The sequence below is a fragment of the Rissa tridactyla genome, chromosome 14 (genome assembly GCF_028500815.1).
Source record: "Rissa tridactyla isolate bRisTri1 chromosome 14, bRisTri1.patW.cur.20221130, whole genome shotgun sequence".
NCBI lineage: Eukaryota > Metazoa > Chordata > Aves > Charadriiformes > Laridae > Rissa > Rissa tridactyla.
The window spans coordinates 7,156,906-7,178,429 of record NC_071479.1 but is presented as its reverse complement, the minus strand read 5'-3'; the positions used below and the strand labels follow the sequence as shown (position 1 = coordinate 7,178,429).

General features: G+C 43.3%; 1 protein-coding gene across 8 annotated transcripts in view; it reads right to left on the bottom strand.

Annotated features, from left to right (window-relative positions):
• DNM1 (dynamin 1) overlaps nt 1–21,524 on the bottom strand; it is an 89,599-nt gene that overhangs the window by 50,928 nt on the left and 17,147 nt on the right. For all 8 annotated transcript variants that reach the window (XR_008469269.1, XR_008469267.1, XR_008469268.1 and 5 more), the window contains exons 2-10: nt 13,840–13,913; nt 12,507–12,656; nt 11,195–11,398; nt 10,577–10,675; nt 9,767–9,927; nt 8,531–8,673; nt 8,310–8,445; nt 7,059–7,126; nt 5,869–6,007 (exon numbers count right to left, since the gene is read on the bottom strand). Coding sequence is in view for 5 of the 8 variants with exons in the window: in XM_054220389.1 (XP_054076364.1) it covers nt 5,869–6,007; nt 7,059–7,126; nt 8,310–8,445; nt 8,531–8,673; nt 9,767–9,927; nt 10,577–10,675; nt 11,195–11,398; nt 12,507–12,656; nt 13,840–13,913 (1,174 nt within the window). In the remaining 3 variants the exon portion in view is untranslated. The remainder of the gene's footprint in view (nt 1–5,868; nt 6,008–7,058; nt 7,127–8,309; nt 8,446–8,530; nt 8,674–9,766; nt 9,928–10,576; nt 10,676–11,194; nt 11,399–12,506; nt 12,657–13,839; nt 13,914–21,524) is intronic.

The following is a 21,524-nucleotide window of genomic DNA, read 5'->3' as shown; positions in this document are numbered from 1 at the left end:
TTAAACGTAAAGCTGGCATAAGCATGCGAGCCCTTCTGTTGATTTTGGAGCTAACTCTCCATTTACCCAACTGGAAGGAGCTCAGAATCAGGCCAGTCAGAGCAGTTCTTAATGGCTACCTTCCCTTCAGCCCTCAACTTTGTCTAACAGTCAAGAAATAGTCAACTGCAAATCTCTTTTCATACAGGAAAGCTGTACTTCTGTAGCACGCAACAGATGGGTTTGTCTCCTTCTGTGTTCTTTATTAATAGCCTCATATTATTCCATCTATGCAGCTTTATCAACTGCACGTACAAAGATTTCTTCACCATCTGGGGTGAAATGAAATAATTGTGGCAGCACACAAACAGTAACACACAATAGTTCAGGACAGCAACAAACCAAGGCTACAGGACTGTTAAGCTAATTCAAAAGGTGTCAGCCCAAGCAGACTTCCTTTCAAGGAGCCTTGCAGGACTTCTAGTGAGTTTAAAAGTTTGTTTTTGTCATCAGAAATGCAGCATCAGTCCACAACACAGCAGGCTGGGTATTACCTTACAATTAGCATCAGTCCTAAAGCAGCCTTTTCCAGATGCTTCCCCTAATAGCACATGCTCTTGTCCACATCAAGCAGTTAGGGCTATAACATGCAAGATAGATATCACAAATTAACTAATGCCCCTGTGCTGTTACTACCTTATGCCATCAGAACCCACCTCAGGCTGGCTGCTATCCTAAAGTGGTCTATAGCAGTTTACCTTCTACTCTTTCAGAAGGAGATACAGGCAGGATTAACCTTCTCATTACATGTAGATATTTGACTTTAAGCATTACTAAAGCTTTCTTTTTATTTTCCAGTAGTATTGCTACATATTTTCATTCAGGCACTTGTTTTGCATCTCTAATGTCTGCTTCCCTGGCCTCTCCAGCTTTTATTACAGCCATTAGTCTCCTACAATATCACTGCTACTATCACCTTCCTTACAGGATATACCTTGGAACACCTTGCATCACCTTGGAACATCCTCACAGGGTCCTCCACCATATCACAGATTAAAATCCACACAGCAAGTGGATGTCCAGCCAGTCTAACGGCATGGTGCAACAGAGAAACTGGAATTCAACACCCTTGGGGTCTTCATGATCTTTCTCGCTCCTCACCCAGAGCAAACATCTCCAGCCAGATATAGAACACAGTGTAAGCAATCAAACCCATCAAATTAATAATAAAAACAACAACAAGAGAAACAGGCTGGAAAGGAGTTACTTTGCCTCACCACATCAGCCCCCACAGTCTGGCTACAGCAGGACTCTCAAGAAATAGACTGGGCAGAGCTCGGGGCATGTCAAAGATGACTCCTTAACAGAGGCAGAGGTGAGCTCTGTATTCCTAAGTACAACCAGACCGTATTAGCTCAGCTCTTGCCTTCACTCTGAACTCATATCAATTCTTACATTTAGATAGGTGTATATGTTAGTGAGTCTGGCTGTAACCCTGGAGAAAGGGAATTGTAATTTTCAAGTCCTAAAATAACCCACGAAACAGCCCTTTCCAACTCAGTTTCCAGAACATACTTCTGTTGTGCCACAGACATGTTTCTGGCCCCTCACTGCTAAGTTTAACACCAATTGCCACATCTGCCTTTTTTTTTTTTTTTAGGGAGGCATGTGGTGCCCCCTCCTGGAGGAAGCCAGCCTGGGAAAGAAACCCACTCCTGCCCCAGCCTCCAAGCGGTATTTGACCCCCAAGACAGTTTCCCTCTCCACTTACTGCTGCCCTCTTCTAGCCTAAGGCTTCACCTCCTGTGGTTCACAGCATACAAGGAAAAGCATCCACACTACCTCCCCCTGAGCATAATCCAGGGAGCGAGAGATCAGAAGGAGAATGATGCAGAGGGTGTAATGCCTGGAAAAGCTTTTCCCCGAGCTTTTGGGACAGCAATCTTCCATTGACTCAAAATATCTCTTGCAGAACATCTTGCACCTCAAACTTTTAATTGACTGTTGTTTTGTATGCACTACTGCTCAACATAGCTCTGCAGACAAGATGAAACCTGCAGACCACTCATGCTGTGGGGATGCAAGATATTTTTCTAGGGTATCCGGATTTTAAGGGGGTCCCAGAAAAAACAAGGAAGAAGTTCCAAATGCACAAGCAGTGGCATAGCAAATGGGGCTTGCAAAGAGTTTGATCCACACTGAGGTGAATGCCACTGAACCAGAGAAAAGGGGTATGCTAGAGCAATCCACTGGATCCCAGCTCACTTCTCAACTAAAGAGCCCATCAGCTGATGCCCACTTCTCTTGGCCTGCTTTTAAACTGCTCTTACACCTGCAGGTTGCTGCTCTCCTTTAGATGCATCTTTAGAACCAATTTCTCTCACTAGGTTTGCTGGAGTTCCTGGGGTGGGTGTGGAGAAACAGCATGGAAGAGTGTGGGAATAGGGTGGGCATTGACCTTTCTTTGCATTTTTTGTTTCTTTACCTTTTCGCTACACTTTCTGATGGTGGATGTGAGCTCACTCACTACCATATCCACACACTTCAGACTCGGCTCCTTCAACTTCTGCACCTGCTTTTTCACTATGGCTTCAAAAGCGAGGTCAGGCGTGAAGAGACCCGTTCTGCATGGCAGGGGCAGGGTGGGAGGAAGCAACGAGGAAGAAGAAAGCAAAGCAGAGAAAGAACAGGAAGGAGCAGGAAAGAGGAGGAAGGAAAAGGGAAAAGAGAGAAAACACAAGGCAAAATGAGAAGTGAGATTTTGGTTCATTTCATTAGTTTATTGAACCAGGTGAGCATTGCTATGGGGCCTGTGCACTGCCAAGTATCAGGAGAGTCTACAGGCAAATGGAAGTGGCAAGGGGGAATGAGGTAGGAGCAGCTGGGCCAGTGAAATGGTGAGCTGTCAAGAGCAAGATGAAAGGATGGAACCCCCCAGGGATCAAGTGATCTCTTTCTGAAGGAAAGCTTCTTTGGATTTCAGGACAAAGCTGCTTGCCACAGTGAGCCACTGCTTCTCTTCCTAGAGGCTCACCAGGTCTCATTTCCCTTTGTCTCAGGCATTTCCCCTTTCCTTCCCACCAATGGTTATCTCCCCTTCATGTATTCCTAATTCCAGATGCAGGAAGCCTGAACAGGAGCCAAGCTAAGACTTGCAAAGGTCTGTCACATCTTGTTTTGGCAGAACTGAAGTCTCTCAGTTTCAGAGATTCAGACAAACTGCTCCACTTATGGAGCATATTTCATCTCACTCACCTTCCCTGCAGCGTTAACTTCCTCAGTAAGAACAGATGTACCCAGTATTTAGGAAAATGCAAACATGCTACAGGGCATCCATAACCATGCAAAGCATCTGTTCTGCCCCAGCTAACCTGTAGCATCAGACCCAACACAGGCCTGTTGAGGTTTATAAGAAATTACTAGTTTCCACTGACACTAAGTGGCCTGTATTCTCAGTGGCTCCACTACAAAAGAGCAGAAAGTCCACAGAAACTAAAGTTACCAAAACACGGCCAAGAGAGATACAATTCCGGACTACTGCACACAAAGTGGTTTTTCAGAACATCTTTAACACTTCAAAGCTTCTACCAGGATGCTCTTTGTTGCAGAATCTGAGTTACTTGTTTTAGCGTGGGGCGTTACTGCTTTGCAAGTGCTTTCAAGGGCACAACGTCCCCTTGACATGGAAAGGACATACTGCCTTTCTAAAAGTACAGGTAATAGTCAAATTTGGGGTGCCTACAGCTAACAACCAATCCAGGACTAGCTATAAATAACTACCACCTCATCTAAGTCAGATATTTCCTTCTTCACCTCCTCTTTCAAATCTCTGTGGATAACACCTGCAAGACCCCAAGCAACACCAGTATTAAAACACTCTTCAACACATATTATAGGACCTACAATCAGTCTGCCTTTTAAGCAGCAAAGAGTTGGAATGTGTTACAGGATTCAGCTTCACCCAAGGGTCTCTCTGAAGGTGCCAACAATGCCCCTTTCTGAGCAAAGAAAGGCCATTTCCAGAGTTAAGTTCACATCCTCTGACTCAGCAGCAGTTTCCTACTAATCCAGTTGCCCTGCTAGGCTCAATATACACTGTTTCCCCCACCAGACTTGGAGGGGCCTGCACACACACACAAAAAAATTAAAAAAAAAAAATCAGTGTCTTCCAGTACCCGAGTGACAATATTTTGTTTCTTCAGTTACAAAATTGTAACCATGGCTACCAGAGCACACGCAGAACACCTAGCACCGAAGTCAACCATCAAATTCTTAGCAGTAGGATTTCAGCTAAAGTGGAATGCTTTAATTCTGAGTCTGTTACTTTCCCCCCCATCCCTGCGTCTCTTCTCCTCCCTTATTTCCTACCCTGGTGCACCCACCACCTGATCACTTGAGGAACCTGCTGCTGTCAGAAGAGATGGTCTATTCTGAAATTGTCAGTAAAAGAGGAAACAAAACGAAGCAATGAAGAAAAAAGTCAGAAATGGAGGGAAGGATGCAAAGAGAAATAATGAATGGGAGATTTTGAATAGCACCTGATGGATGAAGATCAAATCAAGGGAAGCTTCAGAGGGCATGAAAAAGGAGGGCCCTTCTGATCCAGTTAGCAGGCGACTCTGGATACTTGGCAGCCTGAGGGCCTGTGCTTACCTGTCGCCAGGCTCTAATGGCAATTTTCTGGGTGCTCCCCACAGTCACACACCCCAAGAGAGGGCAGCAGGACAGAAAAAGGAAGCTCCTCCAGCACTCTAGAAACCTGAGCAATCTCTCACTGCATCCACTTTGCTTTCCCAGACTGTCCTGGTAGGCAAAGCATATGCTTGCATGCCTGAGCCCTTCTATAGAGGCTCTTGGCCCTAAGGACTAGGCATTTCTACAAGTAACAGCAAATATCACCACTTGGGCACCTTTCCCTACCCTTGCACGGACAGGGTGTCAGACTCTCCAGACACCTCCTGCTATGCCCATTTACCTGCACCTGAATAGCCAGTGGCTATTTCGGTCTCCAGTGCCCATACCACCACCCTAACTGAGGTACCTTTTCACCAGTACCTAGCCCTGCCTGAAGCAGCAAGCCATGGCTGAGAGGGATGGCACAAGTCTTATCTTGCTGCCCTTCAACGCCAACCTCAGAAACAAGAGCTGCCATACCCAAAGGACAGAACAAAGGTAGATTCCCTCCCTCAGCCCCAACAAATACCAGTATGGATCCCAAAGGGGAAAACCTGAAGCCCTCTCTCTCTCATAGAGAGCAGGAGGACCCCAGAGGTTGATGACCTTTCTAACTTGCTTCTTCTCAGCCATGTTCTGCTCTTCAGAACAGGATATGGACCAAGCCAACCACAAACCAAGCCAAACACCACAGGAACGTCTCCCTGCAATACAGTCCACAGCTATAACTGCTGCAGCCTCTGAAGTTCAGCCCATATACCCTCCACCCCCCTTCAGGAGCACCAAAGGCTAGTTTGGGATTAACCCTCTCACTTCTACAAGAACAGAGGGGACAAAATTTAAATCCCAGTTTCTGGCTTGGAAAACAAACCCAGATACTAAATGTAGAGTCAAACATGGCCACATATGAAATACCCTTGGGTTTAGGAATCAGGAGTCATGCTACAGACAGAGGGCTGGCAGGGACACCTCCAGCATCCCTCAGCTCTAAAACATTCAGGGAGCAGGGCCATGGCCCACATCCCACACCGCTTCCCTTCCTGTTTGGCTTGTTGGCTGGATCGCCCCAGACTGCTACCGCTCAGGTCTAGTCATGCTGAGGAGGTGGTTAGAAACACCGAGTGTGGCTGCAGGCAAGTCCCTGCCCAGGTCACAGTGCTGTGCCGCAGCCAGCGAGCGGGTGGAAGGTGCCAGCTCCATGCTGCCTCTGGTTACCTTCTTGGTGCACTGTCTAACGGTATTGATTAACTCCGATATGACCATGTCCACGCATTTCAGGCACGGTTCTTTAATCTTCTTCACCTGCTTTTTCACAATGGTCTCAAAGGCCATGTCGGGTGTGAAGAGACCGGTTCTAAACACCCAGGGTGGGGACAAGACAAGGCAGGGGGGGGAGAAGGGGCAAGGAGAATGTCACAGCATTACACACACATCTTGGAGCAGGCACCGCCACCACTGAAACCCAGCACATGGAGCTGGGGAGTGTCATGTCCCCCTGAGAAGCCCTTACTGGAGTCAATGGAAAGTGGGAGACACTTGGCACCTCCCATGAAGGTGGTGCTGAGTGCAAAAACGGATCCCAGGTGGACAGCTACGGCCAGGCCACCATTTCACCTCGATCACCAGGCCCAAGGGTGTCAGGGGCTGACCCCTCTGCAGCATATTTGACCTCAGAGTTGTGCAGCAGATGGGAGGCCTTTTCTGAAAAATTTTCTTAATGATTAGGACACTAACACATTTGATACCCTTTATTCAAGCTCAGCTGGCGACTGAGCAAAAGAAAGGAATAAAAATAAAGCCAGGTCAGTATTTGTTCACATCCAAGCATGGTGGATGGTCTCTGACAGGCACCAGGCCCTGCTCACCTTCCCAGGAACAGCACAACTCAGGGTCTCAGGGCCACGCTTTCTGACAGCCAACCTCTGCCAAGGGGAACACAAGTGTTTGCTAACTGTGTTTAGAGCCACTGGGATCCTAGTGACGGGCACCCTGATGTTCCCTCAGATCTTTAGGGGAGGAGCTGCTCAGTACCAACAACTGTTTTGAACAACTAATTGTTGGTTAGTATGGAGGCAGAAAGTAAAAACCAACATTTTAGTTTTAACTAAATGAAGGAGTAGCATCCCTCTTTCTGTCCTTTCTTATGTCAAGACATAAGGAGGGAGAAAATGTCTAGTCACCAAGGCAGTTTTACCTTTTAGGCTTCTGCAACTCTCATATGGGAAGAGAAAGCAATCCAACTTGGATGATTCTCCCTACTCCCAAGCTACTGGGGTGGTCCAAGGAGGTTATTGCTCCCCTTTGGCTGACCTACCGTACCTCTGAAGTCTTCAACTCCATTTGGAAGGTCTAGAGGTATATACAAGGCTATGCAGCCAATGGTCTGCCTAGTGCATGATACGTGCCTGATACCATGGATGTTCTTGATGGCATAGCTAATCTCCCGCCGCAGCTCCTTCTCGTCGAACTCCATCTGCAACAAAGAGAGAATTTCATCAGAAACTGTCTGACACTTATTTGCGCAATCCCAGGATACACAACAGCATGCATTACAAAGAGGTCCCATGCCAGCACTATCATGTGACAGATGAGATATTAGTCCAAGCGTTGGATACAGAGTCCAGCCATAAAGCTTCTATTGCCAATGCAGACATCCTGGACCAATATGAATAGCTAAGGGTCTACATTTACAGATGCCAAGCCCCAGCAGCTCCCAAGGAGCTTCTTTGAGATAGGACTGAAGCGCTAGATTGCTTTCTAAAACAAAATGGTTTGTCTTCCAAGATTTAGCATGAGGTCTTGGCAGCTGTTTGTTAAATGAACACCACAAATAGATTTACAACTCACATACAAAAATGCGTTATCCAATGTAAGGCAGGCAGTATTTCACTAAAAAGGCCTCATCTTATTCAAATGCAAAAAAACGCCACAAAAATGCAGAAAAACCAGGAGTGGAATGATTTGGCTCTCAAGTCTCTTCCATCTGATGTTAAAGAAAGTTTTTACATAGCACTTCTGATCACGTTTTGTGTACTTTGCCATCCAATAAAACTATCATTCAATAAAAATCCTCTTCAACTGTTACGACAGTAACACAGTTTCTGCACTGTTCCCACCTCTAGACCATTGATAGGGGACAGACAGAAGTAATCCCAGGTACACCTATATCCTCTTTCCTGCTTCTGCATATCTATTAGGGCAACTTTAGGTCTAGTCTGGTGCTCAGGATCAAGAAAGTACAAGTTTCAGCATCATTCATACTATGTGAAATTCAGTCAAAGTAGCTTTGACACAACATACATGCAAGGGCATTCAGTCATCGATTTACTATCATTTGTGTTAAAGGAAGTTATTTTGCACATTTAATTTAGCATTTAGGAACTAAGCCAAAGAAATATTGTCATTTATCTAAGAGAAAGTTAAGTTCTGCCACAAGGACAGGGACTGAAGGAAAGGTCAGTACTGTGGGAAGGCTCCAATAAAGGAATATAAATAGAAGTAAAAAAAGTGATAAAAGGAAAAACATGAAACAAAGTAGTCACAAAGGGAAAGACAGACGAAAGATACCAAAAGGAGTAAGGAGGAGACAGAAAGAAGAGGCAGCACACAACAGACAAGAAGACAAAGTGGCTCTCAGCATCACAGGGAAGCAGTACCTTCACCAGTTCAAAGGGAAAACGCTCATGGAAGATGCGGTTAATCCTAGCTCCTCCTGACAGCTCATAGGTATCAATTTGGTCTCCAGAGCCTTCAATGCGTTTCTCAAAGTCCACAGCAAACTGCTGGACCATCCTGAAAGAAAACAAAAAGCATGAAGCAGAGAAGTCGTGGATGAGCAGTCATCTCCAGGGAGGGACATGCAGCTGAGGCCACTTACTGAAGCAGAGCTTTGGTCTTGCGAGCAGGGTCATCAGGGCGGAAGTTCTTGTACTCCTCCACCTCCTTCTCAATGGAGAGAAGCTGGCTTTGGAGCTTGTTCCGCAGTCCTGGCAGGGTGTCACGGATGTGGTTGGTCAATTGCTGCACAAGAAAAAGTTTTAAGATAATAAACCTTTAAGTGGTTAACGGCGAAAAGTTTGCTACATCTACACCACAAAACAAAGTGGAACACTCCTCTCTTCTACATTCAGTCCTTCTGCGTGGTCCTAATAAAAAGTCTATCCCAGGACAGATACCAGTTATGAGCCTGCATCCCCAGCTCTTATTTATTCTTGACCTTCATTTTACTTTCTACTCTGGTACAAAACTCCCATTCATACAAGCCTGCTGCCTCCAACCCAAGAATAAGCTTCACATAGAAGTACTTGCATTTCCTATTTACACCAAGGTAAAGGCTATTCTGTCTTCAGATTAGCACACCACTGACATCCAAGGTGGTGGTTAAGCCCTTTTTCAACAATAAGGGTGACAAGGCAAGGTGGAAGGAGCCAAAACCACGGATGTGGCTCTAATAAGAGGGTTTCCACAGAGCACAGCTGCAGAAAACTCCAGTTTAAAGATGAATATTTAAATGAGGAGGAAGAAGGAAAGAGTAATTCTTCACTTAAGGGAGTATTTCAAGGGAGCAGAGAGGCAAGCAACGGTAAGTTGCTCCTGTATGAGACAGGACATAAGATAGCCTCAATAGATGGGAAAATGACTACCAGTATCACATTTAAATCAATCTTTGCAGTTTACTGTTAGGTACAGAGACCACTAGAAATTTAGAAGGTATCTTTTAGCTTAACCAGAAAGACCTTGCATTCTGATAGTGTAAACGCCCAGAACCAAGTATTGATTTTGCACCAGTGTCAACAAGAGGATAAAGCACTACTCTGTCTTTGGTGTCTAAGCTCCATTATTGGCCTTAATGTGTTTCGCTGTGTCAGCATTATACACATCAGGTCCACTTCATAGGACGTGGCATCAAAATGCCTTTTATGGAAGGAAGGGTTAAACAAATCTTCACAAGTCTCCCTGCAGCAAAACAATTTTAAGTATTTATCAGTTTGTTGACCACAAGTTTTAGCTTTTCCTGTATCCTTCCATCTCAGAAGAGTCCTGATGGACTTCCATCTCAGAAGAGACCATTCTTGTGACATAGCGGGCGGCAGTTCTTAACCATTGGTAGTACCTGGTTCAATACTTTCTGCAGATAAGGGGTTCCCATGCGATCAGCCATGTGTCTGTAGGCTGGGTGGGAGAGAAAAAATTTTCTCTCTGCAGCCAGAGCTGCCTGAATGTCCTTCTTGCCATCAATGTCCTTCTGACTTCTGTTGACTACACCAATGTAACCTGTAAGAGTGGGGTTACAGATCAGATGGTTGCAGAGAATGTAAGTGGGACTCAGACTGTGAAGGAAGTTACCCATCTGGCAGCATTGAAAAGGGGAATTCTAGTGGCAACACATTATTAGGAACCAATTGGAAGAATTTAAAACTAGAATTTCATCTGAATGGCCCAAGTTCTGATATTTTGGTATGCAGGACAAAAATGACTATACAACTGAGAATTAGCTTATTTATTACTGTTCCCCCAGTCACAAAGCATACTGTCTCAATCATTTGAGACTCTTCTGTTAAAGTCCTTAGGATAGCTATGGCTATACACAGCATGTATCACAGTCCAAAATTATTTCATCTGATATACCATGGCAGTCTCATAAAGAAGTAAGGAAAGGCAAAGTAAAGAGAAGAGCATAAGGCTCTGTTTCTGCTAGGACTACATATCAAGGTACAAATACCTAAAAAGTTCCTATTAACAGCACGACTCATCCTGATTCCCCAGCTTTTCTCAGTTCCAGCCTAGAACAGAGATGGCTTTACCACAACTCGTTACAGGTGTTGCAGGAAGGGGATGCACAGGAGGAAGGGGATGAGGCCAGGACACCTCACACAGGGAAAACAGAGGAAGGAGATCATGGGCCAAGCATAAGCAAACATACCTCTACGAAGAGGAAGTAATTTATTTTCTAATACATCTCGTGCATCAGTTCCTTCATCCATAAGATCCAGCTTAGTAATGACTCCAATAGTGCGTTGCCCTATGGAAAAAAAACCCACAAAACACACTTGATGAAGCAAATAACTCCTGTATTATTTTCCTCTGTTCACAGAGCTTACAGATTGCCCAACGTGGCTACACAAGGGCTCTTGAACTCAAACATTACAGTTCCCATTACATCCAAGAGGCCATGAGAGCAAAACAGACAATAATTGAGCTCAGTTCTCAGTTATATCCTGCTGAAACATGCACATGCTATGCCACAGCAGAGGGGGATTTTAGTGCAGATTTTCCTACTTTTCTCCAGGTAGAATGCAGATGACTGAAGGAAAGGAAATCCTTCACGTTTTCAGACAAAAGAGTAAAAGGGGAATAACAAAAATTCTATTACAGTAACTGTTAACACTCACTAACACATCTTAGAAGAACGTGTGTTGGTGAAGATACAACCCAAGACGACAGACAGGAGCCCACAGCTACTGGGCTACTCACAACCAACAGGTGAAAGGAAAATCAGGCCACTGTCTAGTAATGTCATGCTAAATTAAGAGATATTTACCTTGAGGATCCACCTCCTTTGCTATCTTCAGGGCATCAGAATTGGCCAAATCAGAGTTTGCTGGGGATACTGCCAGGATAAGGCAATTCTCTTTGGTGACAAACTGCATGAGCATATCTCGGATCTGGAACTCAATGTCAGGGGGCTGGTCCCCTACTGGGACTTTTGTCATACCCGGTAGATCCACCAAGGTCAGGTTCAGGACTAGACATAGGAAACAGGAAAAACCACAAAGGAATGTTGAGGTATGAGGTAGGAATGTTCTGGTCTATAAGTACCACCTGTTGCTTTAGTGTCTCCAATATATAACAGGCATAACAGATGCACCCACAGAAGCATACAGAGCTTTCTAGTTCTTTCTTACTAGTCATGATTGTCAATAATCTCATTACGCTTCCCTTTAAATCACTTGTTTTCACACTGATTGGGGAAACCATGCCCTCAAAGTCCTTCCACATAGGCTACACTGAAAGGGAAGGGATGACAGTGCATTTTTTCACTTCATAACAAAGACTGGAGAGTCAGAAGAGTTGGTTCCACTCATTTAGAGTTGTCCCCGGTATGGAAGAGCTCAGTCCTGCCACCCTTATTCAAGGGAGGCTCCTGTTAAAGTCAGCTGGGCCTTCTCCTGAAGGACTACAATACACAGCCCTATAACTGTTTAATTGTCTTGCTGAGAGAAAAAATAAGAAGTACAAATCAGGCATAAGTTCTACCCAGTCAAAAGTTATGTAGCACTGAGCTGCTGCTTTCCAAAAATGCCCATATAGCTGTTCACATTTAAAGAGCTGGCAAATTTGTGACTATGTCATTCCCTTCTTTAAGTGTAATTCTTCCAATGATCTCAGTGGCATATGACACAGGCATTACCTGGAGAGACCTATACAAAGTACATATTTACAGGCAAACAGAAGGCAAGTGCTCTTCAAGAAAGCCACACTCTCCCCATCAATTTTTTTCTGTGCCCTTTATTTGCTCGGTAAAGACGTATCAGAAGGCAGGGAGAGACAAGAGCTCTTCACTGTAATGCCCACATTGATGGAAAAGAACACCCTCAGGAACAACTTTCTATAAAGACATCAGTTGTTTCAAGGAGAAGTTCCGCTAGCAGTCAGATACTTCAGCTGGCAGACAAATCCATTTAAGCAGTACAGCTAAGGGTGCTGGTTTGATACAGCGTAGCCCAGGCACATGAAGACCAAGGTCAAAACCAAGCACGCTCCCCATTTCATCTCTCTCCTGTCCTTACTTCATGACAAAGCAGCAACCTGCCTCATCTATCTCCTGACTCAGATGCTGCATTAGGACTCACCATGGGGAGAGTAGACTCGAAGATTGATGGGCACAGGGGAAATCCCTTTGTTGGAGCCAGTAACACGATCCGTTTCAGCCTCAATTTCCAAACGGACCTCCTCAAAATCAGTGAATTTCTTTCCTTTGCAGTGTAGGAACTCACCATATTCTATTTAAATAGAAGCAGAGAGTCAGAAATAGTCACTAGAATCAGTAAAACACTGAAAGCGTAATGAAAACATATGTCCCAAAGCAAACAAAACAAAAACCAGTTGAAGAGACAAAGTCTGGGAGGGGCCTTTCCCACTGGGACCTGGCAGGTTGGCATAGAAGAAGTTACTGTAGTCACATTATCTGAACAACATCTGAGAGAATTCAGTTGAGCCCAACATCTTCACAATCCAGCTTTTGTCCCGGCAGAGGTGGCATCCTCGCTTGTCTTCATTCAAGTAATAATCCAGGACCTTCTCTGTTGATGCTAAGCAAACTTAGCATGTATCTGCCTGCAGTAGCAGTGACTTCCACACCACTAGGTCCACCACACTAGGAGATACTTTGGTACTCAGAACCTGGACTAGCTCTGTATTAAAGTACTAGGGGTAAATAACAGTCTCGTTAAGTAATGAGAACAGACTCAAGAGAGTCAAGAGAGAAAATAATACTTTCTCTTGACATAGTTTTGAATTGGCTGGTGGTTGGGGATTTTTGTGTCAGTTCTTGAACAGGCTAACCAATTCAAGAACCCTTTGTTTCAATTTTAAAAGCTTTCTAAAGTCAAATTGTCTCCTTACTGTAGACAAGAGGACTGCCATAGACAGATCAAGTTCACCTGACAAGAGAGGAAGAATACCTTGAAACATTCTCTTGCCAACTCCTGGATGAGACTTTAACTTACGTTAAGGGGAATGGTAATGAAAACACCCTGCAAATAAGTAGCAAAACCAGTGAACAGCCCGAAGGACCAGCCACAGAACTCTCTAGTCTTTTTCATCAGATCCCAGTGTTCTCACATTGGGTTTTCAGTACATTACATCATCTCCCCTTATTTCATCAGGTTATCAACAGGGTCATCCGGTTTTTAGGTCTTACCCACTTAAAGGACTCGCAGCTGCATAGGCAGAGGAAAATTGTGATAAGTGTGTGCATGGAGCCTTGCCTAATAAACAAAACAACTAAGAAGCATTTGGCTTCTGAACACTTAATGCACAGATGTTAAACAGGTAGAAATGAAAACCAGTTGCAGGTCATTTTTAGCGTGGAAAAAATAAGGAGTTTTCCCCAGTGAGCAGCGAATACCTTTCTTCACTAAGACAGCAATCCAGCTGGACACACAGGGAAGGGAGCTCACATACCTGTGCTGGAGTTTACCAGCTGCAGGACCAGCGGGCGTCTGGTTACGATGCCAGATCCACGTGGCAGAAAGTCCCTGAAAAGAAACAGGAAGTTTCAGATGAGTGAATGATTGTTTCCTTCCCTTTACACGGCTCTTCTGCTTCTATAAGCATTCATGGATTCTAACAGGGAATCTCAACCATGGGCACAAAAAAGTTTAAGGCACCAAACCCCAAGTGCTCCTTCCCAAGGAGGATAAGAGCCTGTTGTTCTGAAGCAGCCTATACTCACAGCACAGACCCCCTAATCCTGTAACAGCTATAGCTCCTTCAGCTGAGGTTCCAAGCTAACTAACAAGCCCATTTAGTACAGCTGTCTGTACTTTGGAAAAAATTGATCTCTTTCATCAGGAAGAAAAGAGAAGTTGAGGCAGAGCCCAAAAACTAGCGTGCCTCCTTTTAACAAAATACTATTACATGAACTACAACAAAATCACTCACACTCTGCACTTTGGGGCTTGAGAGGACACCACGTTGCTCCAGTGCACAAAGCCATATGATACATCTGAAATAGAATAAACAGCAGCCAAAGGCCTGCCTCCACCCAGGGTTTCTCCTGGCTAACTACTCGAGACATAAGTATTGCCAAAGCAAAAGCAGCAGCAGCTTCCTTCTATATTCAAAAGAATCCTGAATTTTTGTCTACTTCAAATCATTTCAAAGGAAGGAAACCTTTCACTATCCCTTCTCCAAATGCTGACTTAGCAGCCGCAGCCCACAAGTTCTCCTTTGCTTTTTCTTCTTCTAAACCCAAGAGCTTTGAGCAAAGCTAGGCATGCCCACTGCATCTGCCGATGACCTTGCTAGTTTGTGGCCCGGTTTTCAAGTACTCAGCTGTTCACACAGCTCTTCAAAAGCCACTGAGCATTTCTGAAAATATGATCGATTGCTTCCTTGCCTGGTGGGAGAAGAACCACTTCAAAACATGGTTCCTATAGCATGAATGTAGTTTTCTTTGTTAAAAGAAGTCCTGCCTACATTGCTGGGAATCTGGTACACAATCCTCCTTCCCTTGGTAGATGTGACAAGGAATAATTTGCTAATTCAGTAGTGACTAATTACTCTGGTGAATGAGAAATCCAGGGCTCTCCATTTTGAGCATCTTGCTCTTAGTCCTGCATGAGCTTAGCACTGACAAAGGAGGCGAAGATGAGGAATGAGCTTTTGTTTTAGCGCATCAGACAGGGACTTGAGCAGTTTTGTTTCAGCTCCTGGTTTGGCCACTTATTTCCTATGTAATTCTATGCAAGTTCTCTCTATTTCCCCTTCCTCAGCCATAACAGTAATTGTCTGTGGGGCTGTCAGAATGACTTGACAATATCAAAAACTGCAGAGTATTTTCAAGTGAAGGAAGGGTAAGGAGGCAGCCTACAATCTCTAACACCTCAAATAAAAATATCTCCTGTAAATTACTAAGTCTGGAGTAACACAACCCCTGGTACAACTCTACAAGTTAAAATAAGACTGTAACCCATTCGCATTATTTCAGACTTTTCAGAGTTAACCAGAGTTTGTCTTTCATTTGTTTTTCAAATAACACAGATCTAGTTTTTCCATTCCAGTGGGATTAATCCTGGAATCTTTGAGGTATTGCATCATTCTAGCAGCTTTCTGCTGTCTCAGCTCCATTCCTATAGATGTCTGTGGTCAATATGTGAAAAAGTCCTACACCGGCATCAGTTTTTTTGCATAACAAATTCATCTGAGCTGCACCAACTTATTTTAAGCTTATTGTACCCGAGGAAAAAGGTATCCTATTCCATAGATTCCCTTTCTAGCACACTGAGACAATACTCTAGTTATTGATCTCCAACTTGCAATATCAAATCCTGCATTACTGTAGGAAAAGCACCACTTGCATTTAAAGGCATGAGCTTTCTAGGAATTAAAATTCCACTCATGTTGTGCTCCATGTTTTCCTGAAGCTTTCTGCTTTGGCCAAAATCCCGATTTCTCTGTCTCAGGACAAAGGTAGATAGAAAACCTACAGAGCATCTGGGTTTCAGCATTATAAAAAAAATGATCTGATTTACTGTGTAAATTGAAGTAGCTCCCAGGTCATTCAAAGGAAAAAACACTAAGTCCTCACAGAAGACAAGACAACAAACCCATTAGCCAAATTTAGTCACCTAAATCAACAACCTTAGTGCTGCTTTAATTCCAAGTAAAAATATGTGCAATCTGACTCCTAATAGCAGAAAATGAATGTGTGTTCTTAGACACAAACTATTGGTGGGTACAAGCAGTTCAACTTTGAAGTTTTCTCTACGCTTGTCTCCTATGAGTAGTTACAGCCATAAAGCTTTATTAAAAAACAAACAAACAACTGATGCAGTAGCACCCCACTGCATCTACATTATTTCCTATTCTTTTATTCACCTTTCTGTCTACAGTCTCTTGGAGAAACGCTTTCCTTCTCCTGCTCCAGCTAAGCCTCTCAAGTCATACACATTAAAAAGTACAGATTTGTAAGTTCTGTGGCAAGCTGGCTGAGCGCCGAGGAGAAGACAGTGTATGGGAGTCTTGCCTGCCCTCTTGCAGTAGGCATAATAAATTGCTTCTGTAAACAAACTACAAGAACAGAGCACGTGTGACATGGACAACATTCCCAGCCCAGGTTTCGAGTCCACTTAGGAGCCAGGGGGAAGATCTACACACACCTATTGCTCCAGAAAGAGCAGCACAAACTGATGAAATTAAGTCAGAATCAGGGAAACGACACACGAGATAAGAACAACCACATTTCAGATGACTTGGGCAGACAAGAGCAGGAGGATTAGACAAACTGGCTTCTTCAATTCAGGCACTGGAGATGTACAGTAGCACGGCTAGGGGAGGAAATATAAAGATGAAATAAGTCTTCAGAGGTAACATGCTATAAGGCTCCAAGTGCTGGAACAAGAAGGGCAGTGGGGATTCCACTTGTAAGACAAGGCAGCCTCTAGCATGACATCAAAAGCAGCCTCACTACATATATCGCTATACAAGACTTTGTGCTTGAAATACGTTATTCAGCCAGGTTAAGGGCACCAACCCCCTGTTTTCCTCTTTCACTTTCTATCTTAAAAACTGGAAATTACTTTGTTGCTTTGTTTGCAACATGCAGAAGTGGCTTGACAACCTTTGATTTCCTGTGCTTTTAAGCAGGAATACCACACTGTGCCACTTCTTCAGCCAAGCGTCATCCAGGCAACACTGCAAAGCAGCAGCTAAAACAGAGAAGCTGTATTCAGGGAATAGAAATACTTAATTTGCTTGTATCTTTTTTGCTTAGCTATTGACTCAAAATTCCCTGTCAAGATCCTGAGGTATCAGTTCTATCAATGCAATTCCAAGCATTTTATCAGAGTTGGAAAACTAGGCTCAGATCAGCTACATTCCCCAAACCATCAGTTATTAGAAGATTTATTTACCCATATTTCACATTCATCTGTTGTTAACTATTGTCAGAGAAAGCATATTGAGCTAGGTAAATTCTTCCTCTGACCAGTGATAGATCTCCTCTTCTAAACTAAGACAACAAAAAAGAACCAAGGATGCAAATCTTGATGGGTCTCAGGGTGAAAAAGTTCAGGCAAGGAAGTGACCTGAAAAGGAATTTATTGTTATATTTTGCATTGCTCACTTCTGAAGCGCACACACATGTTCTTGACTAGCTACCTCAGGGCAAACCCAATCACATCATCGCTCCCAGTCTTATTTCTATTTTAGTATGCAGAGCTGCATTAAAGTACAGATTTGGGCTGAAAGCTGCATTAGTAATGCAATAGTAAAAAAAAAAATAAATACTTGGGGGATGGAAAAGAATCTAGCAGTTACTGTAGAGCAACATTCGAATGAAATCCAAACACATCGGAAGTATATTAAGGCAATCTTGATGTCATGCAACAATATATCTATACACTGGGGACCTTGGGGTTTCCCTACTAGTTTTTTTTACTTGAAGTCAGATGCTCTATACAAAAAGCCTCCATGCATTAGGTATCTTGGAATCCTACAGAACAACAAGGTGACATTAATGACAGAAAGAGCATGTTTGCTCTATAAACGAGCTTCAGAGTTCACTTAATGACTTGCACAGTACAGAGGATTAGAAGTTAAAGGTAACACAGACCAAAGATATTTCCCCCTGCACTATTTATAAGGCACAGGAGACTGACAAACTGCTTGTATAATTCAACATATATCGTACGGAAAGGGAAGAAAATCTTGATAGATGCAGTCAAAAAAAGTAGGACACATGCCCGTATGAAAGTTTAGGACTTCCTGAAGAGGCACACATTGAAACTTTCAGACAAGTTGCTTGTGTTTACTCATTGGTACTACTTTGACAAAAATGTGACTCTCTCCATTAAAATAAGATACCTCCACGAGCTGCTTTGCTGCAGCAGGGCTACATTTGTTCCTAGAAAACACAATTTGCTAGTGAAAAAAAAACCAACTTTACTCCTTTCGTCAAAGAATTTATCTCAGTCTGATGTTTTCTTGTTAAACAAAAGACGATAACTTCGGAGGAGGAACTGGTCTTCCAGCATCATTATGGGCATATTGTGCCTGGCTCATCTGCTTTGTGAGGAAAAAATGCTCTCCAACCTGATAAACACAAGAGAAAAGCAGTTGCATGAGCAAGTCTGGCCCTTTGTGCTTTGCTCAAGTGGATTAGCTCACTGTTTTAGGTTTGTACTTTAAGGCTTAGAGATTCCCCGTAACAGCTACAGTGACATTCAATTTCAGCAATATAGCATTTGCAGCTAGCTGCCTATGATCTTGTAGCTGTGACATTCCATAGTGGCAAACATATCATCCTGAAGGAAGGTAATATACTAACAGCATCCCTACGTATTGGCTCAGACTGCAACTGCTTCTCAATAGATATCTTCCACTGCAAACATGAGCATTGTACATTCCCTCCTTCCACCAAATTCAAGTGGAAGAGCACCTCTCCTGGCCAATTCCTTTGCACTGCGTATAAACGCTGTCTACTTTTTGCAGCTCCTTGCTTTAATAACAGAGCCCCCCTGAGGTTCGTCAAAAGATCATTATGTAGTACTGACCAAGAAATTTAATTTCAGCAATAAACACACCCATGAGAGGAGACTGCATTAGCGCAGATCTTCAGAGAGACCCAACAAAAACATTTTCTTCTTGCTCATATGTTCTAGAAACCTTAACATGGCCAGACAAGAAGGCTTACTGCAATCTTTTATGTGATACTACAATTGCATTTTAGGAGCCCAGCTCCCAGCCCAGCAAGAACTCAATTTCAGAGCAGAAAAATACATAGAGAATACAGAGGGAAACCCAGGAACATTTGCCAGTTCGCAGGAGAGGCAGCTAGGACTCCTGGACTATAAGATTATTTTTGCCCTGGTTTATTGAGCCTCGTGAACAAGTTACTCTTTGTACCGCAGAATTAAAGCGGTTTTACACCTTCTCCATCCACTGGTAATCTGTATTTCTGAAAGGACTTTGAGTCAAAGCTTTTTCATGCATGATTTTAGTCTTTGCTGACATTGCAACAGAAGTCATTGGCAGTCAATAGCAGAACCAAGTCCATGGTACCATCTCCTGTTCTAAATGGAAGACAGACCAAATGCTTCTACCACCACCTACTTCCCCTCCCTCAAGGGAAGCTGGAAGGCTTGCAAAGCTGTTTGTAGAGGGCTTTGAAATATGAATCTAGGCCTAGTCTACCAATACAGCATCCCTGCAGTTTATTTTTTGTCAATCCTTTGAGATTCTTGGATTAGAATGCACTAGAGAAGGCAAAGCCCCAATTAAAGAGCCAAAACAGCAGCTTATGAAGATATAAAAGTAGTTCCAAAGAACAGAAGAGTGAACACCACCATCTGATCATTTAATTTCAATTTGATTTCTTATTAAACAGCTACAGACAAATAGAGTATTAAGGGATGTGATTAATCCCCAGTTTGGATTATATTAGTTTCAGAAAATTAAGATTTACACAGCCTCCACAATTTCACATGGCTGTTTTTTAAATCCAGTATTTGTTATTTCCTGTGTTCTGGTGGTGCCCAGGGACAGTAATTCAGTCAGAACTGCACAAAGCTCTATGCCAATACACAGTAAGAAATACAGTTCCTGCCCCTATGGATTTTACTATCTGGTTACACAGTTAGGACCTGCTCCTGCTTAAGCTTAGAAGTATCTTCATTTCATCTGTCAAGTCTTATAGTTGACCATTCATCATTCATGCTCATCCAGATAAACAGTTCTTCATTAGGTCATCGTGGCACAATGCATTACAAGAATTCCAAGACCATCTAGGGGTATCAGTACCTTTGACGTATGACTCTTCTGATCATTGCACTGACTGGCAACACTCCCATCTTCATACAGGCTGCATTCTATGAACAGCTTACAAATCTCCCTGAACATCATTTCATCATGCAGCATGTGAGACGTTTTCAAACATATTCTTCATGTGTCTCAAATGAATCCTTAAAACACAGGCTGACACCTATCCAACCCATCAGCCACAGAATACCTGGAAGGCTAAAAATATTTACTATTAATCTTATTGTCTGCTAAAACAAACACCTCAAAAATAGTAGTAGCTTTCTACTTCTTCGTTACTAACTCAAGCCTGTGTTCCTTCATAAGAGACATCATCTAGTTCCACCAGAAGGTAGAAGCCTGATGCAGGAACTGCCCTTGAGAGGCACCTTCCTGGTCTGATCCTTCAAGTACATTCATAAGTAATTCCCTAACTCAGGCATGGGGCAAGAACAAGGACAATTTTGTTCCTTCCTCTGCCACCCAGTAGGTTAACACGAAGGCTGCGTTACAGATTTAGACTTCCATTTCCTGCTGACTTTGTGGCCTCTATGAGCTCTTACCTTCCCTGAACCAAAGCGCTTCTCTAACAAAAGAGCCAGACAGGCCAACATGAACAGCAAGCATTTAAAAGCAGGTGCATTACGAACAAAAGCACCCATCAACCTGCTATTCTAACTGTTTTTCTCTGCCCTTAGCTTTCATCTTCCTTTCATGCTGCATCATGTGAACTTGGACACCAGTCTTACAGACTCATAATCACATGGTAAGTCTCATCCCTAGATAGCCACATTTTTTTTTCCATTAAGGTTAGCGCTTTTAGACTCAGAAGTTTAAGCCATGGGATGTGTGTCATTCATCTGCCAATCTCCACAGCACAACAATGCGCCTAGTCTTGACCCACAGTGAAAGAGAGCAATTCCATAAGCACTTGGTATAATATCATTTCTCAGGGTGTAATTGATACTGATCATACAATGGATACATATAGAAATAAAGACCTATTGTAAGTACACCATGTTCCAGCATACTGGCAATATTATTGTGCACAAAGATTCATTATTCAAGAATACAATTGTGAAAAATAAAGACAGGCAACAGTACATGAGTGTCATCATAATATACATGTTAGCAGAAACAAAAAAATTAAAGAGAAGGCATCCCACTGCCTTGTACCTTGAATTCCTATTTACAGTAGCGCAAAGGGAGGTTAACACTATTGTGCGGACTTGGAACACTTACAATTGCTTTGTTAAGTAGTTCTGGCACTCAAACAGCATCTCCAACACCTAGCCATTTCTCCCCACATCAGTAACCCAAAAGGGCCAAGCAGACCTCTTCCAGTTTGG